Source organism: Pavona decussata, unplaced genomic scaffold (genome assembly GCF_977016875.1).
Source record: "Pavona decussata unplaced genomic scaffold, jaPavDecu1.1 SCAFFOLD_233, whole genome shotgun sequence".
Taxonomy (NCBI): Eukaryota; Metazoa; Cnidaria; class Anthozoa; order Scleractinia; family Agariciidae; genus Pavona; species Pavona decussata.
This window is the reverse complement of record NW_028145638.1, coordinates 4,878,370-4,897,698: the sequence shown is the minus strand read 5'-3', so window position 1 is coordinate 4,897,698 and position 19,329 is coordinate 4,878,370. Positions and strand designations below refer to the sequence as shown.

The 19,329-nt window shown below is 38.5% G+C and overlaps 2 protein-coding genes across 7 annotated transcripts in view; both read right to left on the bottom strand.

Annotated features, from left to right (window-relative positions):
• The window catches only part of LOC146458542 (atrial natriuretic peptide receptor 1-like), a 65,631-nt gene extending 54,881 nt beyond the window's left edge, over positions 1 to 10,750 (bottom strand). For 2 of the 5 annotated variants that reach the window (XM_085091016.1, XM_085091014.1), the window contains exons 1-2: positions 7,632 to 7,900; positions 3,531 to 3,602 (exon numbers count right to left, since the gene is read on the bottom strand). The gene's annotated coding sequence lies outside the window, so the exon portion shown is untranslated. Of the gene's footprint in view, positions 1 to 3,530; positions 3,603 to 7,631; positions 7,901 to 10,717 lie in introns of those variants that run through there. The other 3 variants (XM_085091019.1, XM_085091020.1, XM_085091015.1) reach the window with 2 other exon arrangements.
• Positions 10,751 to 17,215: 6,465 nt separating this feature from the next.
• Positions 17,216 to 19,329, bottom strand: part of LOC146458541 (atrial natriuretic peptide receptor 1-like) — a 51,135-nt gene continuing 49,021 nt past the window's right edge. For both annotated transcript variants that reach the window (XM_085091022.1, XM_085091021.1), the window contains exon 24: positions 17,216 to 18,341. In XM_085091022.1, coding sequence (XP_084947148.1) covers positions 18,066 to 18,341 — 276 coding nt within the window. In that variant the 3' untranslated portion in view covers positions 17,216 to 18,065. The remainder of the gene's footprint in view (positions 18,342 to 19,329) is intronic.

The following is a 19,329-nucleotide window of genomic DNA, read 5'->3' as shown; positions in this document are numbered from 1 at the left end:
TCCGATTATCCAAGGGTGTTTTGACGCCAACACAACTCCGCTACATCCAATAAAGTGAAGGTAAACAAAGCAATTTAGGGCAAGGTGGAAAAGCTTCAAGATGCAAATATCGATTTGCATGGCACAATTCACAAGGGAGGGAATATAGGATTAGCATGCCATAAAAACTGTGGACTGAATGAAAAATACCCTGAAAGCATTGCCGCTATCCTTACAAAATAACTCAAATGCAAAATTTAAAAAATTAAATACCAAATTACACGACACGACGCCCACGTGCGGGTTTGTATCGAAGCAAAGTTGTTGATCTTGGCGATGTGTTCCACCATGAATTTAAAATTACCAGATAATAGTCGCACTGATATTGGAACGAACAAGACAAACTAATTACCAAAGAATATGAAAAGATTTTATTCCACCATAAATGTTGCTTTGTCCATGATATAATTACATAAAAACATTTTGAAATTCCGGTTTATAATGGCCCCGTTGGACATACGTTTATGCAATACTCGCAACAAAAGTATGCAAACTTGAGATAAGAAAAGGATTATTTTCATTGTATTCTTCAAATTTCCAAGGAAACCAAAATTTTTAATTGCATAGAACGTTTTAAGCGAAATTTCATTCTGGCCAATATTATCATTGATAATTTTCATTTAGCAATGATCATGACAGAATTTAAAGTACAAAATGCAACTCTTACAAATCATTTATCAAATCTTTGCGTCGGTTATCTCAGCATTATTTTTCCTTAATTCAAACTGAGATATATAATTCTAAGGCTCAACATCTCACAAAATAAGATTTCACATATTTTATGAAAAATTACTGAAATGTGATTGGTTAAGGACACTGGTATTCAAACGCAATTATTGTGTTGCATGCGGCTAAAACACTGGTGAAAATCTCTCCGGACGTTTAATTTGCCTAACTATCTCAGGGTCCCAGGTTAGAGTATCACAGATAGTAAGTAAATGAAACCCGTTCAGATGGCTAGTATATCAAAGCGTAATGCCCAGGATGAATGGTTGTCCGAAAAATGAAGAGTTGGCCTAAAAGCGAAGCTTCAAGGGCAGCTGTGAAATTTTGAGGAACCTCTTTTAGCCGAGGGCATTATCATCATCATCATCATCATCATCATCATCATCATCCAATAAACAAGCAATCGGCAATCATTTTAAGACTTTCTATTGTTTGCCATTGGTTAGAGCATGGAACGTAACGCTACATTTTCCAACCATAATGGGCAGTGTTCCAAGCGTTTTCACCTAGCATACGAGTTTTACCTTTGCTGACTCAGTTTTAAGCCAAGATGAGTTTCTCGATAGAACAAACTACCCGACCAGCAATTACTGCCGACCGTTTGCATGACAAATTACAAACAGCACAGTCTTGCCAAAACAAATTGCAACAGAAAAATCCCTAGGAAACCCCACTAATCCCAATTTTCAAATGGGAATTCCCAAGCAGGACGAATTATGTTGAAGATTGATCATGATGGTGATGAGGGGAGGGTGGAAGGGGCATAAAATGTTTCCTTAGAGGTCAACAAAATGGGACAATGATGTCATATGACGTGTCAGTTACGTCATTTGTTCCCTACAGTCTCTATCTTGGATTTCTCGATTTCTCTAAAATCCGCATAAATCGTCCAAATCGACTCAAAAGTACCCAAAAATCTTCAAAGAAACGATACAATTGTATAGTAATGTAAAAGATGGGTGAAAAAAGTTAAAATCCTCATAAAAAGGTTTAAAAAAATCAAAATTTGAAAAGATATGGCGGTCAAAATCTTGCTGCCTTGGAAGATCTTAACACGAAATTGCCATTCCCAGATAAATTTAAGGAGCATTTACAAAGTTTGATGATCAAAAAAAGTTTTGAACTTTCAAATTCAGTGTGGACGCATTGCCAAATTCCCAGGCTGAATCGGGTTGAAGCCTGCCAATTGAGGCGAAATGGTCTACTGAAAACCTATAAAGAAAAAGTGCTCATTTTTTTTAGCGATCGCAGAACAGTCCGTCTCAGCCTCACATAGGACAGCCAGTAAATGACAAACTTGGAAACATGCGAGGTGCTTATCTTTTCCATTTGCGTTCGCAAAAAACGCAACTTCCCTTTTTGAAGATTGAGAACGAAGACCTAAATCGACCTAAATCGCCTCAGAAATTCAGATTATGTTGTGAACAAAAACTGCTGTTTTCGTCGGTGTTTTGTGACCTAAAACCGCAGTAACATGCAAACATTAAGGTGGCCGAACACAGTTTGCGCGCGCTTTACAGATTCTGTTAGTGATGTTATTAAGCGCGCGCTAGGGTTGTGGTAAGCAAATACTATCGATCCCTCGATTTTATACCAAATGGATCACAAAGGTAAGTTTTGCTCTTAAAATAACTTAGTTTCTCGTTTGTGAATCCTTCTTCAATTATCGCCGAACAAAGAAAGTGAGTTCACAATGAGCTAAGCCTTTTTGTACGCTTTTCATCTTTCTGAGAAACCCTAATTAAAAGCCACGCATGCGCATTTGAGCAAAAAATTGTGACTGGTTATTTTAATGGAAATGAACTGTTTTCTAAGGAACCGCTCGTTAGAATTTCGTGAAATTTGACAAAACAGTAGTTTTCTAAAAGCGTAACTTGCCTACAAACCAAAAACAAAATCTAACAGAGGGTACCTTCAAAAAACATTAAAGTGCAAAACCAACATTTACAGGAGATCTGTCTGTTAAAATTACATGAAAGCAGCGTCACTATGTCAGTATTTTGAGAGTTTTTCTGGATACAAAATATGGAAAAAATCTAACGAGTGCATTTTCTAAAAATTAAGAAAAACCATTATTTGTGGACGGTTAATAGCTTGCTGCGTTGCCATGGCAACGGCACCTTGTTCAACAAGAAGTATCAAAATTTATTCCTTCTTAGTTAATTTTGCACCATGCTAATTTCGGGTACTCAGAAGTACGTAGTTTTCAAATAATGTTTACTAACACTTGTGTACTGGAAAAACTGTGTTCGGCCACCTTAATTCCTCTTGTTTTCAGAGGCATAAAAATTGTCGTTAGAGGGATTGAAAAAAAAAACAAACAAAAAAAACGAAAACTCAGCTTTCAGTTTTCGGAAAGCACAAAGCAGCTCGTAAATTCGAGGGATAAGGATCTCTGTCCAAAACGTTTTTGCAAACTAAATTTTCAGCTTAACCATCCAAACGTTCAAACTGCATTAGCTTACACAGATATTATAATGAGTTTAGGCCACAAAACGATTTGGGAACACAAGAGACAACATTTGAAGTATTTTCCTTAAATACTCTCGTTACGTGTCCGTGATAAATGCACGTTCCTGACAATAAAAATAAACTAAAAGAGCAACCATTCTGTCTTGAAAATAATTGCTGTCAGGGATCCAAAACAACCCTACACCAAACCCAAATAAAATTACAGAACCATAATAGCGTTCCTAACGCAAAAATACTAAAATTATTTAACATCTGGTGAGCAAATTAAAAAGATACACAAACTAATTTCATACCGTTGGATTATCTAGCTCCGTGACAGTTACTTTCTTCCAGTTTAAGAATTGCTTTTCATCCGCTGGTCATTTCTAAACGGATAAAAACAAATATAAATATTAACCTTCGTTAAGACTTAAATATGGAGTTTTTATCATAAACCCCTGGAGTTGTTTATACGACTGGCGTACAACGCTACAAAAATAAAATAAATATATTAATGGAGCAGGTGCCAAAATGAGACCCAGTAATTTATTGGTAAGTTCAGTGGTGATGGGAGTAGTTTTAAAAAGAAAGCAAATTTCAAATATAGCCGATCAAAACTTGTAAGTAGTACATCTTGATCATGAGAATTAAAGTAAGACCTCAGCAATAATTAACTTAGGGATCATTTATGTCACGTGGAAAGAAAAATTCACGTATAAGCGGATAAAGAGCGAGTTCAACTTGATGGCCATTCACATCTCAAAGTAAAATACATTGTTGTTGTTCGTATGCCTGTAAATCAACTAAATAACCACAGCGAGTTTTTTTCTGAGGCTTTCATTACAGTCTGAACGATGGGAATCCCATCATGTATCAGTTTTGGCCTAACTAAATAATCGTGACAACGTTAAGAAAATGATATATTATATAAATGCCATGACTAATTTACATTATCTTGATAACCGTGTAGCGCGGCTACAAAGAGATAGGATGTAGTACGATAATTGTTGCACGTTTCTTGTATAACATATTTACTACATAAGCGAGTAGACTATTTTTGTATCTATATTCAGCCAGTTTAGTGCATATAAGTCACTGTCGACAAAACGGAAGGAGAAGCCCGATTTAATTTTGTAACTTTTGCATTTTCGATAAAATTCATCCACAGAAATATCTAATAAAAATGTTTAGCTGTTACATATGTACAACACTGAGAGAAAGTAAAATTAAGCCCCATTAATTCTAATCAATATGAAAATTCATTTTCCCCTTACAAGTCAAAAGGTGATTTCCTAGTGTCATCGTCCAAGCTGATGCGACTAAATAGTTGGGTCTACTCCAGAATAAACGATGAGGGAATTTGCATGCGCATGCGTGTGTCCACTGAAAGATAATTGAGTGAGTGCCGGCATTAAGATGGCGTGGGAAATTCGACAGGGGCACCCAACGACAATTTTCTCTCAGATCCTTTGAAACGTTATTTTAGGCGATCTGGAGTGGCTTTAAAGCTCTATAGGTTCATTTTAGGCAGCGCTATAATATTTTTACCTGTTCGGCCCCTGATTCGAACTGAGATTCGCCCTCTCGTGTGCCTCATTAGCGGATAACAAGTATGTTGCTTGACTGACTGACTAACTGACTTACAGAAAAGACAGAAACTGAATGACACAGCCATCAGTCTTCTGCAATCGGTCATATAATCATTAATAAGTCCCACAACAGGCAATAACAAACAGTAAAAGCTTCAGTTTGGCCAATGAAGCTGCTAGTTCCAACATAATATTCAAATTACATGTTACCCCAGGACACATTTCCGCGTTTACAATGCAAGCATCCTCACTTGCCAAGCGTTTTTGACAATTTGGTGCCACAGACTCGACTCAGCGATATTTTGAGAGAGGTGAGATTTCATTGTTAAAGCAGATAAACCGTAAACACTTGGGGTCCATTTATTTGTTTTGTTTGTCATTTCTAAACGGTTGCGTGGTACACAAGCAATTTTAAAGATCCGTTCGTTTCGTATACGTATTTTCTTTTAGCTATTTTGTTTGGCTTTTGTGGAATAATATTTTGAGTCGTTCTAGGATGTGTATTTATTAATTTAGATTTATCAGTAAACGTACGTAGGCGCTAGGTTTATTTTCAACTACAAACAAAAATATTGAACAAATTATCTTCTCTTTGTTTTATTTCGCATTTCTGTTTCTCTGTCATTTTCTATGTCATTAAAAACAGTACTGACAGATTACCAAGGTGTTTTTGAATATTCTGTACTTCTCAAGTTTATGTTTCTGCTGTTCCGTAAAATTAGATTTTCCGTTACAGTAGCACTTAATTTCGCTCCTTGCTAAATCCAATACTTAAGTTAAAGATATCTAGCGTAAAGAAAGAGCTGTATCACTGCCTGTCGTGAGAAATTCATCTATCATCTAGAGTATTTTATCGGTTTTAGTGCTTCTATATATAACGACCTCACCAAAACCCTTCCCAATTAAAACACCAAACAAGCACAATGGACGGTGAACCTAGTCGCCAATGCAGTGCCAGTTTTATGTGAGATATTTTGTGTATTAGTATGTTTTCATTTCAAATATACACAAGTAACGTTAATTTGGCTACCATAATTTTGACACGAATCGAAATCGCACGATTTTTATCGCCTTCATCTGCTATTGCTTCACGAACACGGGCAATTTGCACGCGGCATCACGCTTTTTCACGCACTATTAAGAGCAGAATATATCAGTATAAGTAAAAGAAGAAGAAAAAGCATTATAGATATGAGTCGGAGTTGTCGAGAACTGCTCGTTCGGTATTTGTTCTCCTGGAAAGCGTTAAACTGTTAAAATTGTAAACGACAAAAACTTCCACGGCCAATAGCGGAAATCTTTTAAGATTTCCGCTATATCAGAAAGAATCTAATATGTTAGTTACCGTTAGTCAAGATGATCTCACCTTTCACCCAACCACATGAATGGTTTCAACTTCTTTGTGGCTCACACAGAATACAATTGAAAAGTGTTCACAAGATAACATGCTATTCAGCTTAATGAATATTCATGTCACCGACTGACATCACTGATTAAACGCGGACAAAATAGCTCACCTGTCCCCAGTTGTTCAGAAAGAGTCAATAAAGTTTATCCAGCAGATAAGTCGCTATCCAGCGGATAAAATGCATTGGTTGGAGTAAATTTTATCTGCTGGATAGCAATTCACTCGCTGCATGGATAATGTTATCCACTCTTTGAACAACCGGGGCCTGGCTGTCATTCTTTCTTCCGTGAAGGAAAAAAAACCGCACCGAATTCGAGCGAAAGGACAAGAAACGAGAAGAGACAGTCAGTCAGTTGTAATGAGGAAGTCATCGTTTTATTTTGTTTTGCTAGCTGTACAGGAGTGAAAAGTAAAGTAGATCTGCAGAAATCTTCTGGTTTTTTCTTTTAAAACCGCTCCGCGAGGTTGCAACAGCCTGGGTAATTTTAAAGATAGATTGGCATCAATTCCATGCTGACAATGAACAGACAATTAGAGAATATTTTCAGTTCAATGTAAATTTTTATCATGTGCATGTAGTATATAGTGCCCCGAATTAGCCGACGAAAATACTCGTCCGCCTTAAATTATCATCTGCAATGCCATTCTGTAGAAGATAGAACTGAGCTTCCAGAAAATATTTTTAAAATATATAAAGATTTACGTTTGATGTAGTTGTTTTTCCCTCTGTGTTAAAGTTAAAAGAAAACACAATAAGTTTGATACATAATTTCGCACCTGTTTTGACAGCCAAACAAAGAAGAAACCCACAAAGTTTGTTGTTAGTTGTTTCTTCCTTTCTTTGTTGCCGAGTTCTGCCTGTTGTTAAATATTAATGAATGAAATGACAGAACAGCGTTGAACGTGACCAATTAAATAATACAAGACTTCGTGACGCCTTAGGAAAAAGAAACTGATACCCTTACTTCCGAAAAAAAAAAATCCAATTTTAATATTTCTATTGACAAAAATGATTCTGGACAGGAAGTTTGACAATGAAAACAGGAACGAAATGTAAATATATTGGATGTCTAACATTTTTACGTGCTAAAAAGCATTGACAAAGACTACAATTTTGAAAGCTGGAAGTTTTTGTTTTTACTAGTGATAAACCTTCATCTTCGACGATTACAGGAACAAGGCATAGCTACGCAACTATTACTTTCATCTCAGTGACGTAAAAAAATGTGGTACACTGCCTTGATATTGAATAATTAAAGCACGAACTAAGATCATCTAGAGTATGATCATCACCTACCTAAAATTCAGTTCAATGTTTCGAAATGTGCACGTGTGAGTTAATTTATCTCTTGCATATTCAACAGCACAAGTTAAGATTTACATGTAGTACTTTAAATCAGAACGGGCTCAAAACGTACCTTTTGGCACGGCGCGTATCTAGACCCATCCCTTCGTCCCCCACGGGACCAGCACCACTTTGTTTTACTCGCCGTTTTATCTTTCCGTCGTGTCCCTTACGAAGATGTTTGTTCCTCGGAATAAACGTTAAGCAATGCTTCTTTGGGAGTGAATGACTGCGTTCTTTATGGAACTGAGACTCTGTGTGGGCTGTTATTTCAAAGCGTGAATTTGAAAATATCTAGAATATCCCAACGAATGCGGTCGACATTTCAATAGCGTGAATGACTTCGCTTAGAATGTAATTAAATCGAAAACGTACACCTAACAATGTGCACGTGCACTTCAGCTGATGGTTAGCTCTTGTAAGTGACACACCGGCTTTCAACTCAGGTCATAACATGTTAGACGAAACGTCGGCGATAGCAGGTCTTGTCCAAACAACATTAGAGTAAAGTATACACAGTACAATGTAATTTACACAGAAAAAAATTGGGTCTTTTCTGTGGACATAAGAGACAAGACCTCGACTTTTTTCTAATAGATTCAGATTCATATTACAAATTCTTATTACTTCTGAGTGCACTTCGTCAGTTAATATGAATTCTACTAATTCAAGGTCTCATTCAAAGTCGTGCCAGACTTTTTGCTGTCCCATTCCGCAGAACGTTAAGTCCATAAGCAGATAAAATTACGTGACTGCGGCTGATAAATCGTCGTATTTGAACGGTTTTCAATTTTTTTCGTACAGTAGGCGCTACCGAAACAGGCAACAATTCTAATTACGTCCACGTCATTTCCTATTATGCACTTGTCATTGGACGCCAAACTCCTCCCGCCATGTCGCTCCTGGATCCGGGACAGACGGGGAAGGGGCGTATTGTCTCACGGTTACAAAGAGTTCTTTTGTTTTAATGGTTGGCAGATCTGAATAGCAAAATCAATGAAATTGTCTCATATACACAGACACCGTTTGAGAGGTCACAGGTCGATCGAAATTTACGTACCGACAAGTTTGCAGTGGATCTCATAGTTTTCGGGTTGCCAATAATTGCAAAAGCTGTCCAAAGAATTTCTTGGCAGGCACTATTCTCATTTACTATAATCCTCAAAGAATAACTCCGGTGAAGGTCTTTCTTGCAGAATGCTTTCTGATCTCAGCAATAGTTGAATCTTTGCTGACGTCATTATTCACATTTTACCTCATTAGCATATATTTAACAATCGCGCGGACAACTAGAGACAAATGTCAACTTGCTGGAGGCTAACCATTTGGCTATTTAAATAGCTAGAGTGGCCGGGTGCCAATCCTCCTTTCTGGCCACTTGGACCATTTTGGTTTGTCAGTTCACGATAGTCTGGTGTTCAAATCCTTCGCCAAGAAAAATCGGCCAGCGAAACGAGCCGAGCGCGGTCTATTTCTTTTCTCTTCGCCCAAAAACTCCACTTGGGAACCTGTGTTCACGGGCTATCAAATCCAAGTCAGGCGCCCAAAATTTAAATGACTAGGCCTGGCCACGCCACTGCTCACCCAGGCCAATCGGGGACTTAGTTCAGAGTGCCTTCCAATCAACCCTGACATTCCCGAATTGTCGGCAATCATTCTCCACGTCAGCCTTAATTTTCTCACGGTGCGATCCTCTCCACCACTACCACTGGGCATACGGGTTTCGACACTGTGACATTTTGCTACATCTGAGAGAGGATGAACTAAGCTTACCTCATCCTCTCTTGGGTACATGTATTACACTACAACTTGATGATAAATCACGGTGTGGGTAATACTTGCTTTCAGCTCTACAAGGTCCTTATTCGCCACTAGGAGAGAAAGGTATACGATGATGATGACTTGTTTCTTGCTTCGAGAGATTTTAAAACCCTGACGACCATCCTATTACTTCGGCCACTATTGCAGTGAGGGTTTCATTTCTCGGGAGCATACATAATAAGAAGAGAAAATTAGACTGCTTGTTCGAAATAAGATTGACCATCACATGAGAGGATCAGGGGCGCGCCTGCTTGAAACTGCGCCGAGTCTGGGGCGTGGTTCGAGTTTATCAAGTCCCAACAGGCTCGCAAATCAAAATGGCGGCCATCGGATCCCACATCGCAAGCAAGCTCAGCGTTCGGAAAAAAAGAATGTCTTCGTCTGTCTGGTATTTTTAAGTATGGTAGACCTCGGCTGTTTTATCTGTTCATTGCAGCGCGCACTCGCTGAGATTACAATCATGAAGACGAAATAATGTGATATTTGTTTAAACATTGCATGAACGGATTTAAGCGCAAATGGAAGGTGTTAAAAATGGTAATTTAAATTTAACTTGATTGACGGCGTTTCCTTTGATTTCCCAGGCCTGAATGTAACTAGAAACAATATTTATTCTGTTGCTTTTAAAGGTTTGTATTCGAAAGGCTTGTTATCGGAGGAAATTTAAGTTAATACAATTGTTTGGGGGTTCCTTTCACGTTGCAGGTGTTTTTGCTGATCATGCGTATCGGTTTTTCAAATGTCGGCTAGAAGCTCGACACTTTTTCGACCAATAAGTAAAGAAAACTCCCCGAGCACAATCCCACGAACATTTCAGCGCTTATCGCTGTCAAGATCATTTACACAGGGCGCTTCTCTACCGAGAGTGAGTAGGAGTTGATAGCTATAGCTAAATAGAAAAGAACCAATCAATTTGTGTCGATGTTTAATTATACCCACGTTCACAGCGTACCCAAAATCTTCCCACAACCTTAATTGACTCGGTGAGTTATTGCTTTTATTCACGCCAAACAGCGACTTTGCTTCGTCTAACAAAGTTCCAGTTTTCAAGACTGTGCATGAAATGGTAAAGTAAAATTATTCAAATGAACACTTTTGGACAGCACAATGGCAATGTTTCGCATTCAAGCTTAAATTAATTTCAGATTTTTTTCGTGTTCTCATCTAAGGAGCTATTGGTTTATTTAGTCAAATATGCGAAATAATGAATAACGCGAAGAAATTCTTAAATCGAAGTAGCTAGAATGAAAAGAGAACACTCGACAAACTAAACATGTTTAATAAATCCGGCGAAGAGTTTTTCGAAAACCGACAAAAAAGAAAACAAATCTAACCTACCGGGTTGTGCTTTCCAAGACCATCTCCGCCACGTACTGCAATAAACCTATTGACAGACGTAGAAAAATCAATAATGTCTGAGTTATTATTCTGACTTGTCCGCGATATTTAAGTAAAGAAGGGGCTGCAAACAGATTTTTTTGTGTTTACACAGGTGACGAGGGAGTGAAGTTGGGCCTATATCGATACCAAAATAATTAATCGATACCACGTGCGATATCTTGGTGAGTTGGAAAGTAATCGATTCTTGTTGTGAGCAGTATCGGCGTTTTCGATACTGCACGTAAGCAAATGAAGCAAGAAATCTGATAACTTACCGGTTTCTGATGGCTGAGTGACTGAAAGGCCGACGAGTCAGAAAAAAATCCAAAATATTCAATAAGCGAGAGTGGAATAATTGTGTTATTAAAAACAACCAAGAAATATTGCCAGATCAGCGGCTCAGCAAAGTACTACTAAAATCCTTTGTTTTTGTCCTGCCTACACTAGCACTTTACTATTTGATCCACAGAAAGCTATAGGACTCATTAAAATCGAACCTTCCGTAAGCGACCACCAAAAATGCCAAGATTTAGTGGTCGCTTACGAGAGCCGAACCAGAGGGGGTCTCTTCCAAGAACAGGTCTTGACACATCTCCTTATTAGAAGAGAATTCATTGCATACAGTTTCCTAGTTACAAAACGAGAACTGCTAGGTTGTCATTAAAATGTCCTCGTGAACTCTGAGTAACGTAGTACATACAGAGGACATGAAGATCACACCATGTGTCAAGTGGCCGCTTACAAGAGGTCAAAAACGATAGAAAATTATAAAGCCGTCACCTCAAAAAGTGGTCGCCGGCGGTCGCTTACGAGAGGTTCCAACTATAGGGCTTTGGCCGGGAAAAATTTGTTGTTTTGGATAGGTGGTCGCTTACGAGAGGTGCTCGCACATGGAGGTTCGATCGTATAGTAGGATAGAAAAAGTAGCCATAGCAACAATCATAACTTTTAGCTTAGAAAAAGTTAAAGCCTTGTTCTAATTTAGTACGTCTTAGTCACGTGTCATACCAAACACTTTCTTTTGACTTAACACGACAGTAGACCGACTGTTGTTCAAAACTGCACGCGATCTGCTGTAGTAGAAGCGCACATATTAGGCGTAAGAACAGGTGAAAAGCTAGCGCAGCGTGACATGATGCAGGATTACGGCACAGCCGAGCAGTGACTCGATGGAGTGCAAGGTAGCATAATTGTAAGAAGTATTGCTTACCTCCGTATCCTCGAAGCGCCACGTCAACGCGAAAACTTTTCTTGTTTGTTGTTTTTTGAAGCAGGCAATCAATTCGACGAGCCTTATAAAGCAGTTTAATTTTTTAGCGACGATTTTGTTAAGCGTTTTGATTCCAAGCAGTAAAAGTTGCAAACAGGTTTTAAATAGCCGAGGATCTGTTCTGTGAAATCCTTGTTGTGAGTACGTCTGTTACTCTACCAGTTGACAAAATATTTGAATTTAAACACGGCTTGTCGGAGAAAAGGGTTCAATGTTGGATGTAAAATAATCACATAACAATTTTATTTTTATACGGTTAAGGTCCAACTTCCCGACCCCCTACAGTCAACGAGAGCTAATTTCCATGCAAATAAAGGCAAAAGCTGCAACAGGAAGATAAAAGAAAATTGGTCTTTTTCAAAAACGAAAAGTGAGTGATGGGCATATGAACACTTTCGCTTGTTGAGACAACTGGTTATAACAAAACGCCGAACATTCTTTGATGAACATTCAAAAACCTTCGGTGTTTTATCACGATATGGGAATAAGTCGGTTGTGTCTTGCAGTCTTAGATTTTACATTTAACTGTATTTGAAAATTATTGCTGCGGGGGCCTAGCCCGCCTGCAAGCAGACGTCTAATATTTCCTCTGCTTCCTGCGGAAATTCAATAAGCAACGCGCCGGGTTGGTTAAAAACATTTGATACACATTTAGCCCGATCACAATAACAGCAACAATTCCAACAACATCAACAAAGTGAAAGAAAGAAAGCCAAGACGAAAACAGAGTGACGCAAAAGAGAACAAGTGTCGATCACATAACGAAATGAAAGGGTGCAAAAATACCTTGCGATGATATGTTGCTGCGATCTTAACAAACGCTGAGTGAATATTCCCTTCCCATTGCTCCGAAGAAGAAGAAAAAGCACAATTTCTGGATCATAGACCTTTTTCATAAATGGCGGCTGATAAATTATTCTTTTGTTTTCATAAAAATTAGCCCTACTAGCCTCGTCAGCATGTGCAAAATTCAAAAGAATTTTTACTCTGAAATGAGGTTAGTAGAGCTAATTAACATGTATTGAAAAGAAAAATAAATCGGCTGCTATTTATGAAAAAGGTCTATGGGAAACATATTGCTCTAATCAGTTATCGGCTCTGAAATATTGAACATGCGCAGTTTCGCAAAGTTTTATTATAACAATATTTTCTCTTGGTTATAATCATTGTCTGAAGCGAATGAAAGCTATTATTTTACAAATAGAAGGTCTTCCAATGCAGGTGTAGAACTTGAACAAGCTTGTATTCACTGTTCGTACCACGGAGCGAACTTATGACAGAATTAAAGCTTAACTGGAGCACGCTCTATCACGGTCTGACTGAAGTTCACAACACGATAACTGAAGCGAGAAACATGACAAAAAAATAGCTTACGTACAGTGGAACAGCGGAGGGAAAAGCAGATTAAGCGATGCGTCTCATTTTACCACAGCATCGTATTTGTAACTTTAAAAATGGAGCTGATGGGACTGAAAACCACACTTCAAGTGCAGGTAAAATAACATTTTTCAAACGTTAATACGTAGGTGGTAATAATATTTAAAAAAAGTGTCGAGTTTTCATTGATTTTCAATGTTCGCGGATGAATTGGTTGCTCAGATTGTCCTGATTTTGAGCTGGAATTTAGCCAATATGTTTTTGCATTAGCAAATGAATCTTTCATCTTCTTGTGTTTATTTTGCGCAATGTTTTCTAATTTTGTTATTTCGTAACCCAAAACCTTTCGTATAAAATTTACTTTCCCTTAATATCTTGGCGGCGAAAAATTGTAACACAACACCTTTTCCATTCTAAAACAACATATCCGCCCAACATCAAAACTGAATTACATTTTGATTTGCATAGCACTAACAGTATGAAATTTTTCCAAGGGTTAACTCCCCGCGAAGCGACTTCTCGTCTCCCATTTAATAATGCCCTACCACACTAACAATTTTTCGTTCAACTAGCTAGCTTGTTGCAAAAACAAATCACAAGTTGCCAGCACGACTTTTACCTATAACATCCTCTTGAGAACTTGAATTTTTTTCGTTTTTTCTATTTTTTTAAGTTTTTCAAGTTCCAGAAAATGTTGAATGGGGAGCTCCAGTCTCTCCTCGTTTTGCAGCTCCTCGTTCTTGTTACACAGGCATCGCAATTTACTTTGTGCCGCTTCCCACTTGCCTATTCCCTGTAAGGCTTTCTCCCAGGCCCTCTTGATTAACTCGTTTCGATGACGTAACCGCAAAACGAACCGAGATAAAAGACAGAGAAATGCCCAGGAACTGGGCAAGCTCCCCACTATTTGAACCAGAGATTACTAGAGATTTGAAAATGCGGATGATTAAACAACTACGAGTACAGTAAAAAAGAACAAACATACAAGTAATGACAATATTTGCAGTGGTATAACGAAAGCAGCTAGGGGGATAATTAAGAAATGCAAGAGTTTGTGCCGTTGTCGAAAATGGAGGCCATTATGAACCGGAAATTCTTCGCATAGTCAGATAATATAACATCCATTTACCAAATTTATTCGCCTCCATCATTAAGATGATTCTTGCTTATTGTCGGCGGTCAAAGGGTTTAAAAATAAATAAATAAATAAATAAATAAATACAGACATAAATAAATAAATAACAATAATACATGACCAGCTGGACTTTTACAATACTGAAACAAGGGCAGCAAAATCTGCATAGGATGGAGCTTTAACTACATTCTCTGTAAGAATATTCCATTCCCTTATTGTTCTTGAAAAAAAAAGAAAATTTGAAATAACCAATATGAGCGAATTGGACTTTTTAAGGCTCCAAATTTACATGGTGACTTTTCCCTCGACCGCCATTTGAAAGAAAAGGGCAACTCATACTTAGCTTTACTCTGGCTCAATTGTACGGGAGAAACAGTTCACGTCAAGTCGGTCGGAGGAAAGGCCTAATAAAGTGCGAAGTCTCGGAAAAGAAGAAAGAAGAAACATTCTGGACAGCCAACAAATTTGGCCACAGCGAGCCAACAACTCTTATCAACACAGGATGGTGGCTACTTACCCTGTGTTTTGGACTCCGGAGATTAACGACATCAGGAGCGGCCATGATATGAAGTTAGAAGACTTCGAGTTGCTGTTGAACTTGAAGACGTCTTGACAGCGTTGAATTTGTCGAGTTTAAGGAAGGCGCGATTAAGACTCGACAAGGTGGGGTATTAAAATGCCAAAAACCGTGAGTTTCAGCCACGGATGTTCGCTGTATGGGTAGAGTGATGCTCGGTGAAAGTCTTCAAAGAGAACGCACGCCACATCGTTGAGGATTACTACACTTTCCGCAACTTTAACCGTCAGGTTTCTTTTAACTTCGGACCGCAAAAGTCCCCAGAAACATTGAAATTAGGCATTGACCGAATCATTATTGATTCAATTTCTAGCCAGGTTAAATAAACCAAAGCTATATTGCTCGTTTTGAACATAACGTTTCTTCTGCAACTGCTGTTTGAGTGAAGAAATCATTTGTGAGCGGTTGAACGCAGAAATTATGGTATGTTGTTTATACCGCGTTTCCAGGAACCCAATGAAATGCTCGCGCGGTTTAATTCCATTTATGAATTATTTTCCTAAGGGTGTCAGATTTGATCAAATTTTTGTTACTGAATTATTAACAAGTAGTCACATGATTTTCTCATGTAATTTGGCATAAGTAAGCAAATTATTGTAAATTTTTCAACGAGCACAATGGACGCGTGCATTTTTGTTGCCTTTGAAACTTTTACTCGTAATGACTTCTTCCAAATTGACTCGAAAAATCATGTGATTACCTACGTAAACGCAAGTTCTTCTTTTCGTTTTCACTCATCCGATGAAAACAGAACATTTCGAAACGATCACCGTTGAATTCAACCTCAGGACGTTATCGCTTTCAAAAAAAATTGCCGTGACCGTTTTCATCGGATTCGTGTTCACGGCAGGCAAAAACGGAAAAAAAATCTTGCGTTTTCAAACGAAAACGGGTACGTGCAAATACGATTCAAAAACGCTACGTATGGACAGACAAATTTTTTAAAACGGAAAAAACTTGCGTTTTCAAATGGAAACGGATTCGTATGGGGGACCTTTTAGTCGCTGAACGAACTTAAATCCCATGTGCAAACGGAGAGATTTTCTTACCACTTTCCCTCCGCCCCCAACCGCACCCCAAACAAGGGGCTTTACACATGCGGGTCAGCTGCTGCGACTTCTGCGTCAAATGAACACAATTCCCTATCATAGCCAGTGATGTTATTTACAAGATCAGCATGGTATGACTGGGATATTGTAATTATAATGGGGTGGAATGAAGTATTGTTGTTGTTGTTGGGATAAACCACACAATGAACACCATAAGAGCTGGTTATTAGTTTGTTTCAAACGAGAAAACATTTGGACAGCATTTTTTTATCAAATAAAAACACTGATAGTTCTAAACATACTAACAGTAGATCTTTCGCTACCTCAAAGAGATTCGGTCACCTTAGATACTGTAGCACAGTTATCATCTCCTACGGGCAATTATAAATCCCGCTTCTGATTGAGGTAGCGGGAGTCTTCTGTGAATCACGCGACCAGGCAGTCTTATGTTCATAACAAAATAAACATCTCGTATCCAGTTTTATTCCATTTGAAGGTGTAGAGGGTCATCCCAGTGTCTATTGAATTTCTGTTCTAGATACGAAAAAAAAAAAAAAAAAAAATCTTGGGTTGCGTTCGATTGACCGTATCCGGAATAAAAGTAAGAGGAATAGCTATAAATAATAATTTGGGAACACATTTCTGCAAACATTTGCCGACAAATGATAATTTAAGAGCCATTTCGTACTCCAGTAACTCCAAAAGCCACTTACGAGGAATTTCTTGTTATCGTTGTACGTATTCCTATTCCGGAATAGGGTCAATCGAACGCACCTTTAATCTCGTGTGTTAAGGTCCATTTCACCAAAATCTCGACAACTCCCCGGGCGCGATAAGTTTTGTTTGTTTTTTCACAAAAGTGTTGAATTTTTAGTGTAAACTTGCAAATACATGACTTGAAATTAGAAATATTTTAAAATTTAGCTTTCAAAATCAAATGAATACTGATTCTTTGATAACGATTTTCATGTACATTTGGCCCGGTAAGTTACCGAGCATTCAGAGAAACTAGCCCATGGTATCACAGATAAAAATACACACGGCGTACTACATTAATAACTATTCATTTAATACCAGTGATTTACATTTATCAGTAAGGTTTGCAAGCGGTTATATTATACATCTTATTTACCAGGAAAATCTAAATAAAACGAGAGAAAATGCTTGTTCACCCAAAACTCTCAAATAAAAACAGCCTATCTACACGTTTCGTATAACTGTTTGTTGCTGAATTGCCTACATTATAAACCGCTTATAGATTTACAAATACTACTGGCTACGCTGCTTGTATATCGATACCAGTCTCTCGCAGGATACCATGACCGCGAGGACTGGGAAATAGGTGAAAAGCACACCGCAAAAAATGACTGGATTTGCTATATAATACACAGTAAACACTGCTATTACACCACGAATGGGAAAATTAACGCTGTTGAACAGCTCACTAATTCTAGTACTGCAGTATATAAGTCCGCAATATCCCTCGTTGCAAAACTTTGCAACGATTCGGTAATTCAAAGATCAAGCCGTACTAAAAGTAATCAAGTCGAGCGACGATCTCCTTTTTAATACTCTTCCACGAATTCAAAGTCTCAATGTCCTTGATTAACGAACCTATGAGCGCTCTACTACGGAAGCTACCTTAGTGGGTAAAGTCATGGTCATTTCCATAAGCGTCCGAGTCATCCCGACTACTTCCGAGACTATCCGTACAGTCTCCGAGACATCACGAAGAATTCCGTAATATGCCAATTATTTCGGAGAACCTCGACCCTCTCCGAGGATTCTTGAATATACCCCGGGCATTCATCCTGAACATGTCCTTGCCTTGTTACCATCTAACTGACAGCATCACATTGTGACGAACCTTGAAGATGGAAGAGAAAATCCCTGTAAGGTCAAACAGTTGTTTGATTAAGAAGCGCGGCTGATTCCTCATCTGGCACTGTTTTGTGCCAAGCTTTCTTCATAGGGCTTGGTGACACATTCTTCACGGATCGCCGCAAGGAGTCCGATCTTTTAATGTTGAGCGAGCTGTTGGAACCAAAATGATGACCAGGAGTGTTGAGATAGTTCATAAGGGGCTGGCCATTGGGTTGAAGGTGCTTGTGAACTTTTATGCTTGGCTGTGGCACGGCACTGATGAGCCAGTATGTCTTACATGTGCCTTTTCCCTGCAAACAAACGAAAACCTAATTTAAAGGAAATGGAAGCAAGATGGTTGATTGGTAAGTGCATAGGAGCCCTTTTCACTGAATTGTGTCGTGTTGTTTCTTCAGGCAAACGAGTGCACTTTACATTCATTCATTCTCTAACGAGTATAAGACGGTACCAACGAATCATTAAGAAAACCAATCAAAACGATGGAGTGGGTTTAGCATTCCATGAAGGAGAGAGTAGTACAATGTATTACCCCAAGTCATCGAAGAGCCTTCTGATTCATGTAATATCCCGGTTCCATTAATCCCCCTCCCACCCCTTCCCCCGTCTCATTTCGGTCTGGCTGGTTAACTTTTCAGGCACATTTCATCTGCCGGATTGGACACAGAGTCACAAACTCCAACTTGATTCTTCCAAAGTGTCTTTCAAAATTGCTGAAAATGAACTAACGTGGCTCATTTAAGGTTACCCTATACCTTCGGAGGTGTCCTCAGAGGTGTCTTGCGCCCAAGCGACGTAGCGCGTCCGGTTTAAACTGTAGATACCTGAACCCTTATATCAAATTAAAGCTTATAGAGCTGGCTATCAAACTAAACCAAGAATTTTGAATTAAAATGAATTGCCGAATTTTTAGCGCTGTTTTCTCAAATAAATTTTTTCACTAGGAGGAGCCATTTCAAAGAGCTAAAACTCAAAAGGAATTTGTTCGTTTGCCTTCAAATTTGGACAGTAGCTAGTTTAACATATAAACAACAAAAACGTGTCTGCGAATTTTTCCTTCCGAAGTATTTTTTCTCCGAGAGCGATTTTTGTACGATCACTCCACATTTTTTTCATCCTATTTCGAAAATGCTCCATACCTTTTCATTGCGATTGAATATGGCAAAACGCAAACATGTTTTTTTAGCGCTTTGGGTCCGGAAACTGAGGAGTAAATTAAATTAGCGAAAAACAAAATTCGCTTTGACCTGTAGCTTCAAAAGGGTAATTCGGACGCTCGCA